The following is an 18,005-nucleotide window of genomic DNA, read 5'->3' as shown; positions in this document are numbered from 1 at the left end:
TGGCAAAGTTTCTACCGCCTGAAAAGTGGAAACAAAACCAACTGGAGATGCATTTCATTAGTTGATGAATCTACTGAATCTAAATGCTTAGAACTTTGTGGACCCAATATTTGAGAACATCTTAGCTCCAAACCCGTTTGGCATCCAGCATTGTTAGGGTAATTATACATGCTTTTCTTGTCAATAAGAGCCTCCCAAAGGCAAGAAAATATGCAATGTGTAAGGTCGATGGTCTATGGTATACAGCACTTCACCTTCTCAATTTTGAAGCTTTATTGCTCTGACATTACCTCCATGAACTACCGTTAAACTGCAATGTCCTGTCAGTGTTATTGTCTAACTTATACTAGCCGTTGGATGCCATCCCAATTGCTGGAAACATATGCCTCCGACTTTCCCTGGCGTTTTGCAGCTAATAAATTTAGAGTATGTTACTATGTTGGGAAATAATTTTTATCTTATTCCATTTCATTTTCTTTTCAAACACCATTCAAATACAAACATTTTCAAATTAATAATTACAACTTTCTCATACTTTTAAATAAAATCTAAAAAATGATTTTATTTTAAATCTAAAAAATTATATTTTAACAATATTTTAATTTTATAATATTTTTTATTCACCTTTTATTCTCTCTCATTTTTCAAAATTCAATAAATACTTAATTCAAAATATCTCAATATTATTCACAAATTATCTTATTATTATTCATAAAATTCTCAATTAGTAATGCTGCATACAGTTGTGAAATACGTAAGCACCACACAGTCATTTTGAAAAAGAGTAGGGTCTATTATTAAAAAATTATTATTTTTTTCATTTGGGTCTCATATTTATTTATTTTTTTCAAAATGATTGCATGATGTTTGTGCACTTATGACTGTAATAATCATTTTTCATTATAAATTCATCTCATTTTCAAGCATTTCCTTATAATCTTGCATTAATGTGAGCACACGTGTGTCGAGGCGTAGTCTTTTAAGACCACTAGCCAGAAGTAGTGACACATAAACTAACCTTTTTGATGGGAACTAAAGGATTGGAAATTGCTTGGGGGCCGCTCAGCATGTATCCTTGGACACGGGCATATCCCTAATGCGTTTCAACTTTTTAAATTTTTTTAAAAAAATATTTTTTTAACATCCTTAAAAAAAAAAAAAAATTACATAACTTCACTAATAATAATAGTCATTTCTTTAATTATTAAAACTAAATAAAGTATTCAAACTGTAATTTTGAATGATAATTTTGAAGGGTAAAGTATCATTTTCATTTGAACAATTACCGTTTGTAGCTTTAGCCAAAAGACATCGCGGGGATAAAGAATATGGAAAATAACGGTCTATTTGGATATAGAGGTGGCTTCATCTCATCTAATTTAATTTTAATTAATAATCTCACTATTATTTACAAATAATTTCATCTCATCTCATCTCACTATCTAAAAGGCTCATTAGTCTGCATATTTTACGTCGTAAGTGATTGGTTTTTTATACACAATGGTGTACTGACCACAGATTTGGACCTTTGATTCTCATGAGTTTATTTTGGTCCAGGTTTGGTTTTTTCCAACTTTTGAGCTTTAGATTGAACACATAGTTCATATTAGACAATAATATTGTTCTTATGTCATAAGTGATAAATTATTAGTTAAGGTTAATGATACCCTTACTATTTTCTACTATCCCTTTACTATTCAAACCTACGTGGCTTTATCTTTTTTTCTTCTCCCTTCTGCTTAGCTTTGTCTTCTGCTTTGCTCTGTCTGATATTTAACATGAAGTTGCTTGTTAGAAGCTTTCTCAGTTCGAGATTGAAATTGAAGCTTCAGCAACATACCCCACATTTTTCCATCACACCCAAAACAACCCACCTTAGCTCAGCGCAAACTCCCCTCCTCGCCGACAGCAAGCTATCGTAAATGGCACCCTCTACTCTAGCGCGCACACACACACTCTCTCTCTCTCTCTCTCACACACACACACACACACACAAGCCCCCTCTGCGTCGCTTTCTTTCTTTGGTGGCTCGAGTGATCATCGCCAATAGTATCGGAATATATGGAGGACCAAAGTTAGTAATCAAGACTGCTTATCTGGAATGAGAATTAGTAATCAAGACTATTTATCTAGGCGCGGCCCGAAGGAAAGTTATCCACTCCACACCGCTAGTGAAAAAAAGCACTGGTGGCTTACCAATAGAAAGGTAAAACTTTGGTCCTCCATATATCTTTATGATTTAAAGAGGTCTTGTTCTTTTAATTGCATTAATCATCAGAGTCGGGAACTTTGTTTGTAATCCATGATTATGTAAGTCAAAATGAGTATTTTTCATCTCGACATCTTTCTTTCTACATGCAAGTTTAACCCACTGAGCCTACAAGAAAAAACTTAAAAGATAGATCCAGCTCCTATCAAAAGATTACTAGCGGAATGTCATTCACAATCTTTCCAATATTGATGACCCATTCCAAAAATCTCTCAAAAAGAGAAACAAATAACAAGTCAACATTACACTACAAAAAGCACTAAAGAAATTGGGCTGAAATTGAGAGGAGGAGAGGACCGAAATTGGGTCTGAGATTGAGAGGAGGAGAGGACCGAAAGTGAAAGTATGAGATTGTGGTTTTGAATTTCAAAAGGAAAAAACGAAAAAGAGTTTTTTCTTTGTTTAGAATATTAATTCATCTCAATTCATCATTATAATTTTTTTAAATCTCAATATAAAATATAATAAATAATTCAACTTTTTCAAATTTTAAAATAGTAATAATATTAAAAGATAATATTTTAATAATATTTTATCATTTCAACTTAACTCAATTTAACATTCAAACATTACTTGAAAGGATTATCTGAAGCTCAGTCAAATCTCAAATAGAGCAAAGTAGGAGGCAGAGGATCGCAGAAAGGAGAAGCAGAGCCGAAAAGAAAAAAAATAAAGCCCACGTAGGCTTGGGTGGTAAAAGTGCAGTGAAAAATAGTAAGTGTATCATTACTCATAAAATTATAATACATCCTCTTGACTTTAATAAATATATATATATAAATATATGTATACGTATACATATACATATATTTATTTATAGTCTATGCATGAGTTTGAGAATTGAGATCCCCTAGAATGATTGACCCACATTCAGACCTTAAAATAGAAAAGAAATATAAACATGAAGTGGATCTTATAGTATTTATTGAACATTTAATACTGTTTGAGAAATTTACTAATACAATTTTAAATACTATAAGATTCATTTTATATGTTTATATCTCTCACAGTCTAAGCTGTCAAAAACTCAAGGACATTCAAATCCAAATTTGGTAGCCAATCCTGGAGGCCTCTGCCAACTTCTATCCAATGTATTAGCCTGTTGAGCGACAAAATACTAAATGGATGGATTCTTCACAAATCTAGAGTCTAGAGCAATGTTTTAAATAACATACCGGTGATCGTTTCGATCGAGGTATTAAAAAGAGATATTTCAATTTTGATACCGTTTGAAATACTCTATACATGAATAAATTATATTATAAAATAATAATCTATATATGAATAAATTATATTATAAAATAATAATCTATATATGAATAAATTATATGAATATATATAAATTATAAATAGTCTAATCTGAATTGGAGGTCAAAAAATGAGTTTGCAGTTTGAAAAAATGAAAAAAATAAAAAAATAAATACCGAAATATCGGCCGAAACGGGCCGAAATATCAACCGGTACAAGTCGAAACTGTTAAAATTTTGATCGGTATGAAACTATACACTTCTCTATATAGGCTACGCCATAAAAATGAAATATTTCAGCAATACCGGTCGGTACGGTATGAAATTAAAAACCTTAGTCTAAAGGTTGTCATTGATTTAAATCATTTAGGCTCTTAAGCACCAACTTGCCATTCTACATAAAGAATTAAGTCATTTACCACTATGCTAAAATTTATTGTGATTGCATTAACAATCGAAAGTTTTACTATTTTGTCTATTTTGTTTTAATTTCATGTGGATTTATATTTCTATATTATTATTTTATTTATTTCTAATATTCAGTCTGTAATGGATTAAATATACTAGCCCCAAAGTAGTTCCCAAGGTCCATTCTAATGGGAGATCTCATCAATAAAGAAGTGAGAATGGAAAGAGGAAGAGACAAAAGTGAGAAATGTGTCAGGGACCCATGCGTGGATGTTGACTTTATGCCGAATCACGTAAATATGTGTATTCCTGTCTCTTTATTTTTTATGCATTTATTTACTGCTCATCACCATGTATGTACACATCGACACTGTAGAATCGCATAGGACCACCATCGGGGGCTCCATACAGCACTGATTGAGGCTCGAACAACTTTAGCTGGTCGGGAATGGATCTTCCTCCCATTTCGGCTTGTTGCGTTATTTTTAAGCATTAACACAATCTTTTGAGATCCAATTTCTATAAAATTCACTTCATACTAATTTAAGAGATGAAAAATTCTTTTCAACAATCACTATTTACCATCCCACATCCTACACCTTATGAAAAATTATAGGTATGGAGTGTGTAATGTGAACAGTAACTGATTTGTAGCAAAACTCTTTAAGAGATATGTCCATTGCTTGTGTCTCAAGGCGGTCAGAGATCCCATATGTCATTCTGGCGCAGTTTTGGACCACTCCACCCACTCCTCTTTGCGTGGTCAGACCACCGCAGTTTTGGAGTGAGACACCGCCCTTCATTTTTTTTTTTCCTTTCAATCTAGACATGTTTATTTGTAGATTTGATTTAATAATCCATCAATAATCTCGTTATCTTGTTGCTAGGATCAGACCATCACATTCACTTCTCGCCACTCTTTAAGGTGGCTAGACCATTCCTATGTCGGAATAAGATGTCAACCTTGTGTTTATTTTTTTTAGTTTAGACAGTTTTATCTTTATTTTTATAGATTTGATTTATTCTCATTTAGTTATACAAATGAAGTGAGATTAGATAAGATTATATGGAATGAAAAATCTGTTATAGTAATGAGATAATTTGTAAATAGTAGTCAAATGATTTAAGTTAAGATTTTTATAAAATTTTGAGAAATAAAATAGAAAAAATTTAATAAAAATATTATAAACTTAAAAGATAGTTATAATATAATTTTTATTTTAAAATTTAAAAAAATTGAATTGATTTTTATGTTTTGTTTTCTCAAACTTCATCAATAAAAAGCTGATTTTTCAGTCTTGACTGAAGCGTGCAAAAAAATTAATTCTTATGAGGTCTTGACTGAAGCGTGCCAAAAAAAACCCACATTTCCTACCAAAAGTAGAGTCAAGCCGAAAGAATAATTAAAAGTGATTTGTCCTTTGTTTGTTTCTTTTTCTTGCCTACTAAAAAAAGATTCGACAGTAATGATGGCATAAAAAACAAAAAAAAAAAAAAGGTAGCCGACCAGAATTGTGGTGGAAATTGTGACCTCGCATTCATGCTTAAAGTTTGTTCAACTCATATTAATTGATAGAAAAAATATATTTATAATTATGAATTATATAACTGTTACGTAATTATTTAAAAATAAAATAAAATATAAGATTTATATAAAAAATTAATTTTTTATATAGTGGGTATCACTCACTACTCATTTTTAAAGTAATTATATAATATTTATGAACTTTACGATTATACGTAAAATTACTCTAATTAAACTCCTACAATAAATACATTTTCAAAAACATTAACTTCTAAGTTTGATTTAGACCTTATTTAAATAGTGAAAATGTTTCATTTTATTTTATTTTATCATTATAATTTCTTTAAATTCTTATACAAAATGTATTAAATAATTTAATATTTTTAAATTTTAAAATAACAATATTAAATAACAATATTTTAATAATAATATTTTTAATTTTTAATTTTTATCTAAAGTCATCTAACTTGATTCCATTATCTAGAACGCACCTAAAAAAAAGAAAAAAACTACTTTATCTCACCATTTTGTCTACTTTATTTGACCGCTAGTCAAAATTTTTTTTATTTTATTTAGTGATTAAGAAAATGATTTTAAGTATATAAAAAAAGAAAAAGAAAAATAATAAACACACAATACTTTATACAATAATATTTTAAATTAAGATATTTTTATACAATAACTTATAAAATTAATATCATTTTATAAAAATATATTTATTTTATAATATATGTTATGAAATATATTATAAAATATATTATGTGAATATCACTATCCAAAAAAAATAAAAATAGATTTTGGGTCAACACTTCAAAGACTTTTCGTGTGTCAGAGATATAGTAATTATGATTATTAATCTTTTATGAGGGTTGTACTTGTACCCCATCCGCTTTCGTTCCATTTTAGACATATTTTGAAATTAACCCGATGTAAATCAGTTTTAAAAATCTAAAAATTAATACGTATTGATTTATCATCGAATATATATATATTTTTTAAAACAGAACAACTATCATTCATAATAATTTTTCAATACAATGTTTATCAAAATCCAGCCTACTAGAGATCATAATAAGCCCTTCCTCGACCCAACATTACATTTCTTCTAAAGATATGAGAGGAGATGAAATGAAATGAGACGTATAATTCTCATCTTATTTCATTTGATCATTATAATTTTTTTAAACTCATATACAAGATATCATAAACAATTCAACTTTTTTTCACTCTTTACTAGTGTCTAATTTATTTTTATATTAGACTTATACTATAATATCTAATTACATGTTATTATATTAGTATTTAACTTATTTCTATACTTGATTACGTATAGTAGTAATATTATGATATTTTTATACACACTAAATTATTAGTCTATTTATATGATAATATAAGTATATTATTTTATAATAATTAACACATGCTAGTATAGTATTGAGCTTAACTATAGTCCATATAAGTTTTAGATTTTTATAAGAGTATATATGATCAAATGTGTAAAAATGTATTTATAAATATATATTATAACTTATTATATCAAAAATTTATTTTTTCTTAACATATATATATCAAAAATAAGTTTATATTAGTAACTTATTATTAATATTCATTTTATATTAATTTTATATTATAAAATTAATAGACATAAATAATAAAATTAAAACTTCATGTTATATTAATTGATATATAATATACATATATGTAATATAATATAAAAAGTTAGTGCATATATATATATATATATTCCGGTTTAGTTCGGTTCAAATCAATTTTTAAAAGATGAAAACGGAACCAAATTGGGTTAGATTCGATTTTGGTTCTTAAGAATCAATCTCGAACCAAATTGGTTATGAGCCGAGCCGAATCAATCGGTTGAACCGATTTCAATTTATTTTTTCACTCCTATCTTTCATGGTATCTTATTCTTTTAAGTTATTAAATAGATAAATATACCATTTGAGTTCAAACGATTCTCAATGTTATGTTTTAATTCCATATATAAACTTGAGCAATGATCCAATAATTTTTTTTTCACCCCTACCTTTCATGGTAATCTTAATCTTTTAGGTTAAAAATAGATAGATATACCATTTGAGTCCAAACGATACTTAATGTTATTTTTAATTCCATGTACAAATGATATGGGTTATACAATATATTATTACTACTCTTATTGTTTTTTTTAAAGAAAATAAAATATTTTATGAAAATTATACGATAGATACACTTCGTGCATATATTTGTATCCTGTTATATATATATATATATATATATATATTTAAGAATATTATAATAACAAAAAAGTTAATTTTATAATTCTTAACAAAATAAAGAATGAGTTAGTTGTAGATAACCCTACATGCTAATGCAAGTATGCTATAGTAATGCCGGGTTTATTTGGGGTTTTAAGATTTTCAACTGAATTTTAGTATTTATAATTGCTAGAGTGAATTATTCGGCTGGGTTTGGATGTTGAATTGAGTTGAGTTGAAATGATAAAATATTATTAGAATATTATTTTTTAATATTATTATTATTTTGAGATTTGAAAAAGTTAAACTGTTTATTATATTTTGTGTTGAAATTTAAAAAAATTATAATGATAAATTGAGATGAATTGAAGTTTCAAATGAAACTTTTTATTATACATCAATCATTATATATTCTCACACTCACGATAAATAGTATCTGATGAATTTTTGTTCTCTTTCTAATAATATTAAATAATAATAAAATAACTTATGTTTGAAAAATTATTAAATAATTATAAGTAAAAATATTTTTATGAAATTGGAAAACTTGGCGGAAAATAAAAATAAATTGACAGAAATCACCAATTATTATAATTTATGTAAATGGGGTTAATAATTATTATGATAACTTAAAAGGAAAAGCAGAACAGCTCAGAGAAAAAAGAAGTACAAGAGTCAAATAGAAAGTACGATGCAACATCTACTAAAACTTTGGTACTCGCTCGTATTGGATGACACGTACAGTTTTATCTGCTAGTTAGAACTTATCCAATACGTGGAGTGGGATAAAAGCGAGTATCGGAAAGGAATACCTGATCTCGAAGTTGAAAGAAGGGTTGGAGTAAAATGCATTTTTCGTAGAACAAAATAGAGACTGCTTTTTACCTGCCCGTTTTAAATATCATATGAGCGAGGCCAGGACATGAAAATGAAAAAATAAATTCAAATAAATAAATAAATATTCAGAATTCTAGCATTTCCTTTTCTAAAAAAGCCCTCCGGTGCTCCTCCTCTTCGTTTCCGTTCCGAAACCCTGGGATTTTATGCTCTCTGTAATTTTCGATCTGGTGCCAGTTTATTTTTCTCCGAATTATTGGTGAGTTTCAGTGATTTTTTCCCGTGATTTTTCGGTTTATAATTAATTTTCGCTGTATTTTCTGGACTCTTTTACTCGGAATTTGGAAAATAGTTTTTTTTTTTTTTTTCGTTTTCGTTTTCTATTTCTCTGAAAATAGCTTCTTCGTTTATAATGTTCAGCGTTTCTTTGCTTTAATCTTTAATTAAAAATTAAATTTTCCCGATCCACGTCGAAGAAACTCGGTTTCATGGTGTTTCTAAGATTCTGTTCCAGGGCTTTGATGCGAAGCTCACCTTCAACTTTCAAGCTCGAAATTCTTAATCTTACAATTAAAGATCAGTGTTTTAACTTCCCAAACGACTTTCCCTACTTCAAATTCACTCACAGAAGTGTGAATTTTGTTTATTTTCTTTTTCTTATTAATATTCTTATTATTATTATTGTTATCAGTGTGACTCCTCCTTCTCAGTGGCTTAGGGCTTGTTTGATAATCTAAATATAATCTGTAAAGTTCTTCCATTTTTCTTTGTTTTGTAGATTAGTGTTTGCAGACATTGTTGTATGGAAAGATGTCAGGTTCAGAGGCCGGAGTGATGACGAGTAGGGATGCTTTCAACTTGGGGCTTCGGCAGAATACTCAGCCGCTCGCCCAGAACATGCGCTTGGCTTTTAGCACAGATGCCGCCGCTTTCAACCCCTCCGGCGCCGCCACTTCAGCCTCACCCTCAGTCTCAGTCTCACCCTCGACCTCGCCTACTTACCAACCCTCCTCCGGGAACGGTGGCTCCACCACTGCTGGTGGGGCCATGTTGAGTGTGAACGTGAGCAGCATGGTTGGGAGTGGTGAGCCCGTGAAGAGGAAGAGAGGGAGGCCCAGGAAGTACGGGCCAGATGGCACCATGTCAATGGGTGTCGCCCCTGCGCCTCAATCTGTCCCCGGAAAGCAGTCAAGCGGAGGCTTTTCTCCTCTTTCTGCTCCACCTCTGTCTGCCTCACCCGCCTCGTTCAAGAAAGTTAGGGGTAGACCGCCTGGTTCTAGCAAGAAGAAACAATTGGATGCTCTGGGTATGCTTTATTTTACCTTCAATCCCTTAAAGGCTTCTGCTTTAAAGCTATGCAGGATTGCTGTGTATGCTTTCTTTTGCAGAATGTTGGTCTGTCACGTGGTCGTGTTTACTTGGTACTTAATTTTATTATCTGAGAGTGGAATGAAATGGTTGCTGTTGTTTTATAAAAGTTATACGACTCTAGAAAAAAGAATAGGATTCCGATTTGGTTGGAGCTTTGGATCCGTTCGATCTGCGTTTTAGATTCTTAATTCCAAAATTACTCATCTGCCCCTTTTGTTATTTGCATTTGCTACCCTGGCCTTGGCTATTGGAGATTTCTTGATTTTCCTGTTAATTTTCAAGTATATATGTGAAATATTTAGTGATATGGATCTTTCACATAGTAAAATAACTTGTCTTTAATAAAATCTTCAATTACTTATAAAAATTGTTCTTTTGATCGCAAACTTTTCTGTTAGATCATTTCTTTGATTGTCTTTAAACATGTTCAACGTATTGAGTTCAATCTGAATTTTCTTCTCTGAAAATCTTCTTTCTCCAATGAAATGGAAAACTTTTTATCACATAAGCAAGTACCCCCAGCCCCATTACCAAACCATGATAATAATAATAATAATAATATAATTAATAATAACAATAATAATGAAGTAAAAAAATTAAGATGACATCTAATACTTAGACAGGAATGTACTATGTCAAACACAAACAAAAAAGAAAGGAATCTCTATAAAAAAAAAAAAAAAAAAAAAGCAAGGAATCTTTGTCCAATTGGTTCTTTCGTTCAATTTAATGGAATTCCTCTTTATTGCCTTCCTACTTATTGCAATGTAGTTTTCATGTGCTATTGGGCTGTTATAATATGGTATCATATTAATTATTTTACAGCGGTTTCTGTTTGCAGGATCAGCAGGTGTTGGGTTTACACCCCATGTTATCAATGTGAAAGCTGGAGAGGTCTAATTACTTAACTTTAATCTTTCCTACGTTTTCATTGATCTTTACTGTTTTTTTTTGTCTCATTTGAGCATCACTAAAGTTTGGTCTTCAATAATTCTTATCTTGCATTGGTGTATATATCTTTGTTGCAAGGGTAATTATTTTTACATCTTAAAAGGTATTATGTGCCATCTAAATAACTTTTATATGCATGTTGGGATGTCTTCTATCAGCTGTGTCATATAAATTACACGAGATATCTTCAACCTCCGAGTTGTAGTCTTCCTTCACTTTATGTGGATGGTGTCTTTATTTATTTATTTATTATTTGAATTACTGATAAAAAAATACTTATTTATTTATTTTATTTGAATTAACGAGAATTATATACAAACAAGGTATTGTGGTTAATTGTTTACTTCTTGCTGTCTTATATAGACAGTGGGCGAGGTAGCGAGGATGATGGTATTTCGGTGGAACTGAGTCAATTTGCTTTGTCCAAGTACCAAAACAAAAAAATTAAGGAAACAATTTTAAAAAATACTGGAACACCTAATAATCTAATGTATTTAGGGATAATGGAATTTCAGTGTATATTTCATCTCTTCTTTAACATAAGGATTCGAAGTCATACTTGTCTAATTTGACCCTTTGGTATATATAGCTTTTATAGACGAGGTATGCTATATACTACACTCTTATCCCACTCTATTCACACTTTGCTGATGAGGCATAGGCCATCAACCACTAGATGGACTCTTGTTTCTTAAAATTAATAAATCCAAGAGTTAATGGACAATACTATATCAATACAGTAGGACAGGAGTTGGATGATGGTATAGTACATTAATTTTTTATTTTTTATTTATAAATATGTGATTACCCAAGTTGGGATGGTTGAAAAGTTAGATCGATTAAGGAAAGATGTATCTTTGGAAAATTCTTTCACATGCGAAGAGGCATCTGTATCACCAAATATCCACCCAAGTGGTAAAAGAATTATAATCAGTGTTTTGAATTTCGTATCATACTGGCTAGTACGGCCGAAATTTTCCGTACCGGCCGCAGGGCCGGTACAGGTATCCTATATGTTTCGTATTGGCTTAAATACCGGCCGTATTGGCCAGTACCGGTCGTTTCGGCCTCAATTTCGGCCTGTACCGGCCTATATTCGGGTCGGAACTGGCCGATATTTCGGCCTTCAATTTTTTTTTTTTTTTTTTCATTTTTTCAAATTACAAGCTTATTTTTTGACCCCCAATTCAGATTCGGCTATTTATAATTTATATATATATGTATTTATATTTAATTTATTCATATATAGACTATTATTTTAGAATTTAATTTATATATATAATTTATTCATATATCGACTATCCCGAAACGGTACACGAAACGGTACCGGTACCGAAATATTTCATTCCAGTGCTTTGACCGGTACGGCCTCCGGTACGGTATTCAAAACATTGATTATAATGAAGAAGCTGCTACAAGTCATGTTACGAGCACTAAACTGTCCTAAGCAAGCTAACATCTTTACCCTTTTCGTATATTTACAATAAAGGGGCTTTGAGTTTGTTCAATAACAACTTTTCCACAAGAAAATAAAGTTTGTTCACTAACAGGCTTCTATCCTTATACATGAAGTGCTTTATTTATGTTTGTTATTTGATGGTCTACATTGAAGATATAGTTATGAATCTTTCACAAGATGCCAAGTGTCTGGATTAGATTTGTTTCTGAAGTGGGTACAAAATTCTTTCTGATCCTAAAGTTCATGGAGCGTAATCCCCAATATATCATATTCTTACTTGGATAGGACTTTTTTCTCTGGGAAACATGTCTTATGAGACTAATCAAGCAAATCTTAAACTTAAACTCGTATTAGTAATTTTTAATTGACTTGCCAAAAGTAGGAGGTAAATCATAGACAAATAATCAATTGTCAAACATCTAGGATTAATTTCCTGGAATTATAAGATATTTACCAGGTAGAATTCTCTAAAATCCCAACCGCTACTTCCCAATTAAATGGCTGGGAGTGTGCCACATTTGTCATTTTTAAGATAATAGGTCTACTAAGGGATCGTTAGGATCTTCAGCTGAGATAAGAAATCACTTCTCATCTCATCTCAACGTCCAAACATCACTCAAACATAAACACTTTTCAATTTTAAATCTTCAACTTTTTCATCTAATCATTACAACTTTTCCAAACTTCAAAACAAAATACAAAATTCAACCTTTTCAAATTTCAAAACAAAAATAATATAAAAAAATTATATTCTAACAATATTTTAACTTTATAATATTTTTATTCAACTTTTTTTCTCTTCTTTTCCAAAACCCAATAACACATCTTAACTCAAACTATTTCATTACTATTCACAAGTCATTTCACTACTATTCACAGATTTAATTCTTTTTTATAGTAAAGTAGTCAGTTGTAAGCTTGCTTTCTGCAACTTCACTTTGTGGGTATGGTAACTAATAAGATGATAAATAAAAGTATTAAATGCTGATGTGGCAAAAGCCCTGATTTGAATGAATAATTCTATAAGTCCGAGTTACGCACGCCTTCATATAATTGAATTTTTTATGGGACCCACCTGTGGGTATAGCCCAAGTGGTAAGGGCGAACTTTTGTGCATGAGCCCATGTCACAGGTTCGATTCCCCCTGGGATAAAACTGCGATTTAAGTGATAGGCCATGGCGGTGGGTTGCTGTGCTAGTCTCCCCGGAGGTTTAGATTCCATGGATGAGTGCTAAGGGCTCGCCGTGGAGTAGTTCCCCCGTCATAAAAAAAAAAAAAAGTTAAGATTTAAGTATTCTGTACTGTATTATCCCAAAGACTGCTATCATTTTTCCTACCACTAAGGGCATGGTCTTTGCGATGTGATAGCATGATCCCGGTGACAATTTCTATGGTATAAGTTCTAGGTGCTAGATATTAATGGATTTCCCCTATTACGTTATTCTTCTTAAATTGTTGTTGATAGTGGGGTATGTTTAAGAAATTCTTTACCTTTAATTTCGTATGCTGTTGATGTCAATCATGATCATACTTCCTTATTTATTCCGACTTTTATGGTGCTTGCATTTTGTGGATCTGTATATGAAAGATTAGTCAATTAGGGAATTATACATTTCTTTCTTTTTTTGTCTCCAGGATGTATCAACGAGAATAATGTCATTTTCTCAGCATGGTCGAAGGGCTATCTGCATCCTGTCAGCAATTGGAGCCATATCCAATGTGACTCTACGCCAAGCAGCCACTTCTGGTGGAACTGTAACTTATGAGGTTTGTGAGATGTATTTAACAACTTATCCTCTGGCCTTGCCCTTAATACGGGGTGAACTTGTAATTTATGAGGTGTCAGCATCTAGCATCTATTTTCTGAAGTGTCATAAATTGTTTTTTTTTTTTGGGGAGGGGGGCCTGATAACTCACTTGGTACTTGAGATGAGAGGAGATGGTTATAGATATAATACATCTTTAAGGGCAGTTGTATTATCAAGACCATTGCTTCTATAAACAAGCATGTCTTATCTGGTAACAATTCTTTGAAATACCTTTTTATGTGTGTGCCATATATATTAATATCTAGCCAATCACTAGAAAAAGAATTAAGAACAAATACAATTACATGGTAAAGGAAACTCCTTGAGTGCTGCAGTGTTGGAAAAGTTCATGATACATGTAGATTCTCTGGAAAGTCTTGAATACTGTTAAAATGTAAATAGAGAACCAACTTTTTTCTTTGTTTTCTTTCCCCCTCAAAGATTTTTTTCCTTCATTTTTGGGTCTTTCTAGTCCAGGGCAATACTGTATTGGGTCATAGAATTTTTGCATTGATGGGTTTAAATGCTGTATGTTGAGCTGAACATACCCGTATGTTTAGGCCAAAAGTAGGATTAATATTTAGCTTTTATGCCCCTTGTCCTTGGCATAGCTTTTTTCTTTTTTTTTTTGACAAGAAAAAAAACTATATTCCCTTGGCTTAGCTTCACATGGATATTGCCCTTCTGGTCAGTGGTCACATGACCTATTTGTCACCATATGCAGTTATGATGGGGTTTTTGGACTCAATTGTATGTATATGGCAACATGTATTGCTTCCCTTCTCTTGAATATGCTATTTTGTGTTATGCAGGGAAGATTTGACATTCTGGCGCTTTCTGGTTCTTTCCAGCTATCTGAAAATGGTGGTCAGCAGAGCAGAACTGGTTGTTTAAGTGTATCTTTAGCTGGCCCTGATGGGCGTGTTTTGGGTGGTGGTGTGGCAGGCGTTCTTACAGCTGCATCCCCTGTTCAGGTTCATTTTTTATGTTTTTGTTTTCAATTCTGCTACATACAGTCACTTTTGCGTACTCTTTGCGCACTCCACTGATGTGGCGGAACTCAGCATTTATTTTATATTAAAATAAAAGTGACGCAGCCAATCACATCAGCAGAGTATGCAAAGAATATGCAAAAGTGACTGCACATAGAGTTTTTGATATTCTTAATCTCCTCTTGCAAATTATGTGAAACACCAATAAGGTAGAGTTGTTTTTATGTTCTAGTATTTTGAACAATTCGTACCAATAATATTTTCAGTAGGAGAATGTTTAATAATTCTCAGAATACACGGCAATCACAACATTTAAATGTTTGCTGTTTTTATTCTCCCTTTGCTTTGTGTGGATTTTTTTTTCCTGGAAAAGGAAAAAGCAACTCAGTCAGATTTTTAATTTACCCCAGTTTGCCCTGTGTTCACCCGTGGCTCCATTCTTTATTGCGAAATGATATTTACAGTAATAGAATGCGCAAGCACCGTACACTCATTTTGAAAAAAGTGAATAAACATGGGATCCACATGAAAAAATTAATTTTTTAATAGTGGACCCTACTCTTTTTCTAAAAGAGAGTGCGGCGCTTGCATATTCTATGACTGTAAATATCATTTCGCAATATTTAATATTACTCTTCTTTATTTACTGCACTTGCAATTATAACTTAATTATAACTTATTATTAAATGATCTGCTCCAATTTACCTTATTTTTTCAAGAAGCCTTTGATTTTTTGAAATCCATAGGGGAGAATACTTAAGATTCCTCTCTCCACGCTATTGGGTAGTTTAAGCCTACTGTGTCATTCAGTATACTGGAACCAATGATCTTGATCCGTTCTCATTGCAGGTAGTCGTGGCGAGTTTTATAGCAGATGGTCGCAAGGAATCAAAATCGTCATACCAGATGGAACCCTCGACTGCCCCACCAAAGCTTGCCCCAGGTGGTGGGCCTGCAGGGGTCAGCGGCCCACCATCACGTGGAACTCTTAGTGAATCCTCAGGCGGACCCGGGAGCCCTCATAACCATAGTACAGGAGCTTGCAATAACAGTAACCCACAAGGGATGCCATGGCATTAAAGCCCCTTGTAAGTGTAGTCTTTTGACTGATTTGTGTTGTGGGAATGCACTCTAATGTTGTGTTTCATTTTCTTTTAGGCCTTTCAAGTCTTTGATCATTTCTAATTCAGGGCCTATGTATAAGTTCAGTAGAATAAAGGACTACAGGATTGTTTCCAGCTTGGCAATATTGGCTCTTGCCAGTGCCAACCAATTAGTGACAGGTGCCCTCTGCACTTTGAGGTCGTAACTTAGAAATTAGAAGGAAGCTTCTGCTTTTTAGGAAATTCTAAGTCAAGATAGTCTTACAGCTTGTTATGTACTGACTTTCTGTAGTAGCTGCTTCTCGTTGGCCATCCGATTCCGGTATGCTAGACTTTCACCTTGTTTCGTTATTGATTTTAAGTTGGAAAACAGTTCTGAAGTTGCCATGGACTGCTTTGTCTGTTTTTTGTTTGTGGGTGGGGCATGCTTGACACGTGAGATGCCTCCATCTCCTTACAGAAAATTCCGTTTTATTTTGTCGTAAATAAAATCAAGACCCGCAAGAGAATTCAAACCTACGTGCAGCAGCTATTTGAGGATAACTTCTGTTTCCATTATCTTAAAACTAGAGGTACTCCGCGATGCACGGCCATGATATGGGTGCTTCATAAAAGATCAGCTAGGGAGGGGCCATGCAAAGTCTTCAGTGATGAGCTAAGAGATAAGCACTTTGGAAAAAAACTCGAGGTTGGAGATAGGAAAGAAGCAATGAAGTGAAATGACATGACAGGTTGGAATGAATAAGAGAGACAGGGAAAGTCAGGCGAATATGTGTGTTGTTGGAAGTAAAATAAGTTGATTGTGATTATCAAAAGCTAAGCCATAAAATGGAGACAAACTCGTGATATGGCAAGACGAAAGCTTCAGATTCAAGACAATGACTATATAGGCTGACAAAAGATAAAGACTAAGGGTACGTTTGGTTACCAAATTCATCTCAACTCATCTCAATTCATTATTATAATTTTTTCAAATTTCAATGTTAAATATAATAAACAATTCAATTTTTTTAAATTTTTAAATAATAATAATATTAAAAAATAATATTCTAATAATATTTTATCATTACAATTCAATTTAACTCACTTCAACATTCATACACACCCTAAAGGGAGAGAGGCAGCTGGAAAACGGTAACAACGAGAGATATCAGAGAGAGAGCTTGAGAGATTATAAGAAAATATAACAGATATCACCTCTCAAGACTCTAGACATTAGACATTTTAATGACGAACCGTGTAAGTCATTGTGTTTCCCTCTCTATCAATATTTCGCGCATTTGTTTATTTTTCACGACCAAAGTACCTTAGAACCATCAAAGAACAACTGTGAGTTATGCGACCATATTGTTTCAAGGATAGGTTTAGCAAGTGGGATGAGATATAAAATTATCATCTCATTTCATCTCATCATTATAATTTTTTTAAATTTTTACGAAAAATATAATAAAGAATTCAACATTTTCAAATCCCAAAACAATAATAATATTCAAAGGTAATATTTTAAACTTTTATCTAAAACAAAAAATTCTCATTTCACTGTCTAAACCTATCTCGACGTCCGAAAAATGCATCAACATGTTTGTAGCAGAGAGGACATAAAAGAAGTTAAACTAAACGTCAAGTTTGGTATTATTGTAGAAGTTTGCAGATTATGTATTCAATTTAAATCTAAACATGTGGCCAACCATTAGAAGGGGTGGTGGCGCAGTTGGCTAGCGCGTAGGTCTCATAGCTTTCTGAGTAATCCTGAGGTCGAGAGTTCGAGCCTCTCTCACCCCA

General features: G+C 32.1%; 1 protein-coding gene and 1 non-coding gene across 3 annotated transcripts; both read left to right on the top strand.

Annotated features, from left to right (window-relative positions):
* The first annotated feature begins 8,611 nt into the window (after nt 1-8,611).
* On the top strand, nt 8,612-16,595 carry LOC121262295 (AT-hook motif nuclear-localized protein 10-like). 2 transcript variants are annotated; one of them, XM_041164699.1, is made up of 7 exons: nt 8,619-8,797; nt 9,317-9,844; nt 10,751-10,803; nt 13,956-14,087; nt 14,941-15,102; nt 15,970-16,208; nt 16,279-16,595. In XM_041164699.1, exons 2-6 carry the CDS (start codon nt 9,349-9,351, stop codon nt 16,198-16,200), a joined length of 1,074 nt encoding a protein of 357 aa, XP_041020633.1. In that variant the 5' UTR covers nt 8,619-8,797; nt 9,317-9,348; the 3' UTR covers nt 16,201-16,208; nt 16,279-16,595. The 2 variants fall into 2 exon arrangements, with proteins under 2 accessions (XP_041020632.1, XP_041020633.1); XM_041164698.1 differs by having other exon boundaries at nt 8,612-8,797; nt 15,970-16,595.
* A 1,324-nt stretch (nt 16,596-17,919) lies between these two features.
* Nucleotides 17,920-18,005, top strand: TRNAM-CAU. Its single transcript is given in 2 exon segments — nt 17,920-17,957; nt 17,970-18,005. It is a non-coding gene; the product is annotated as a tRNA-Met (tRNA).

Source organism: Juglans microcarpa x Juglans regia, chromosome 4S (genome assembly GCF_004785595.1).
Source record: "Juglans microcarpa x Juglans regia isolate MS1-56 chromosome 4S, Jm3101_v1.0, whole genome shotgun sequence".
Lineage (NCBI taxonomy): Eukaryota > Viridiplantae > Streptophyta > Magnoliopsida > Fagales > Juglandaceae > Juglans > Juglans microcarpa x Juglans regia.
This window is presented reverse-complemented; position numbering and strand designations above follow the sequence as displayed.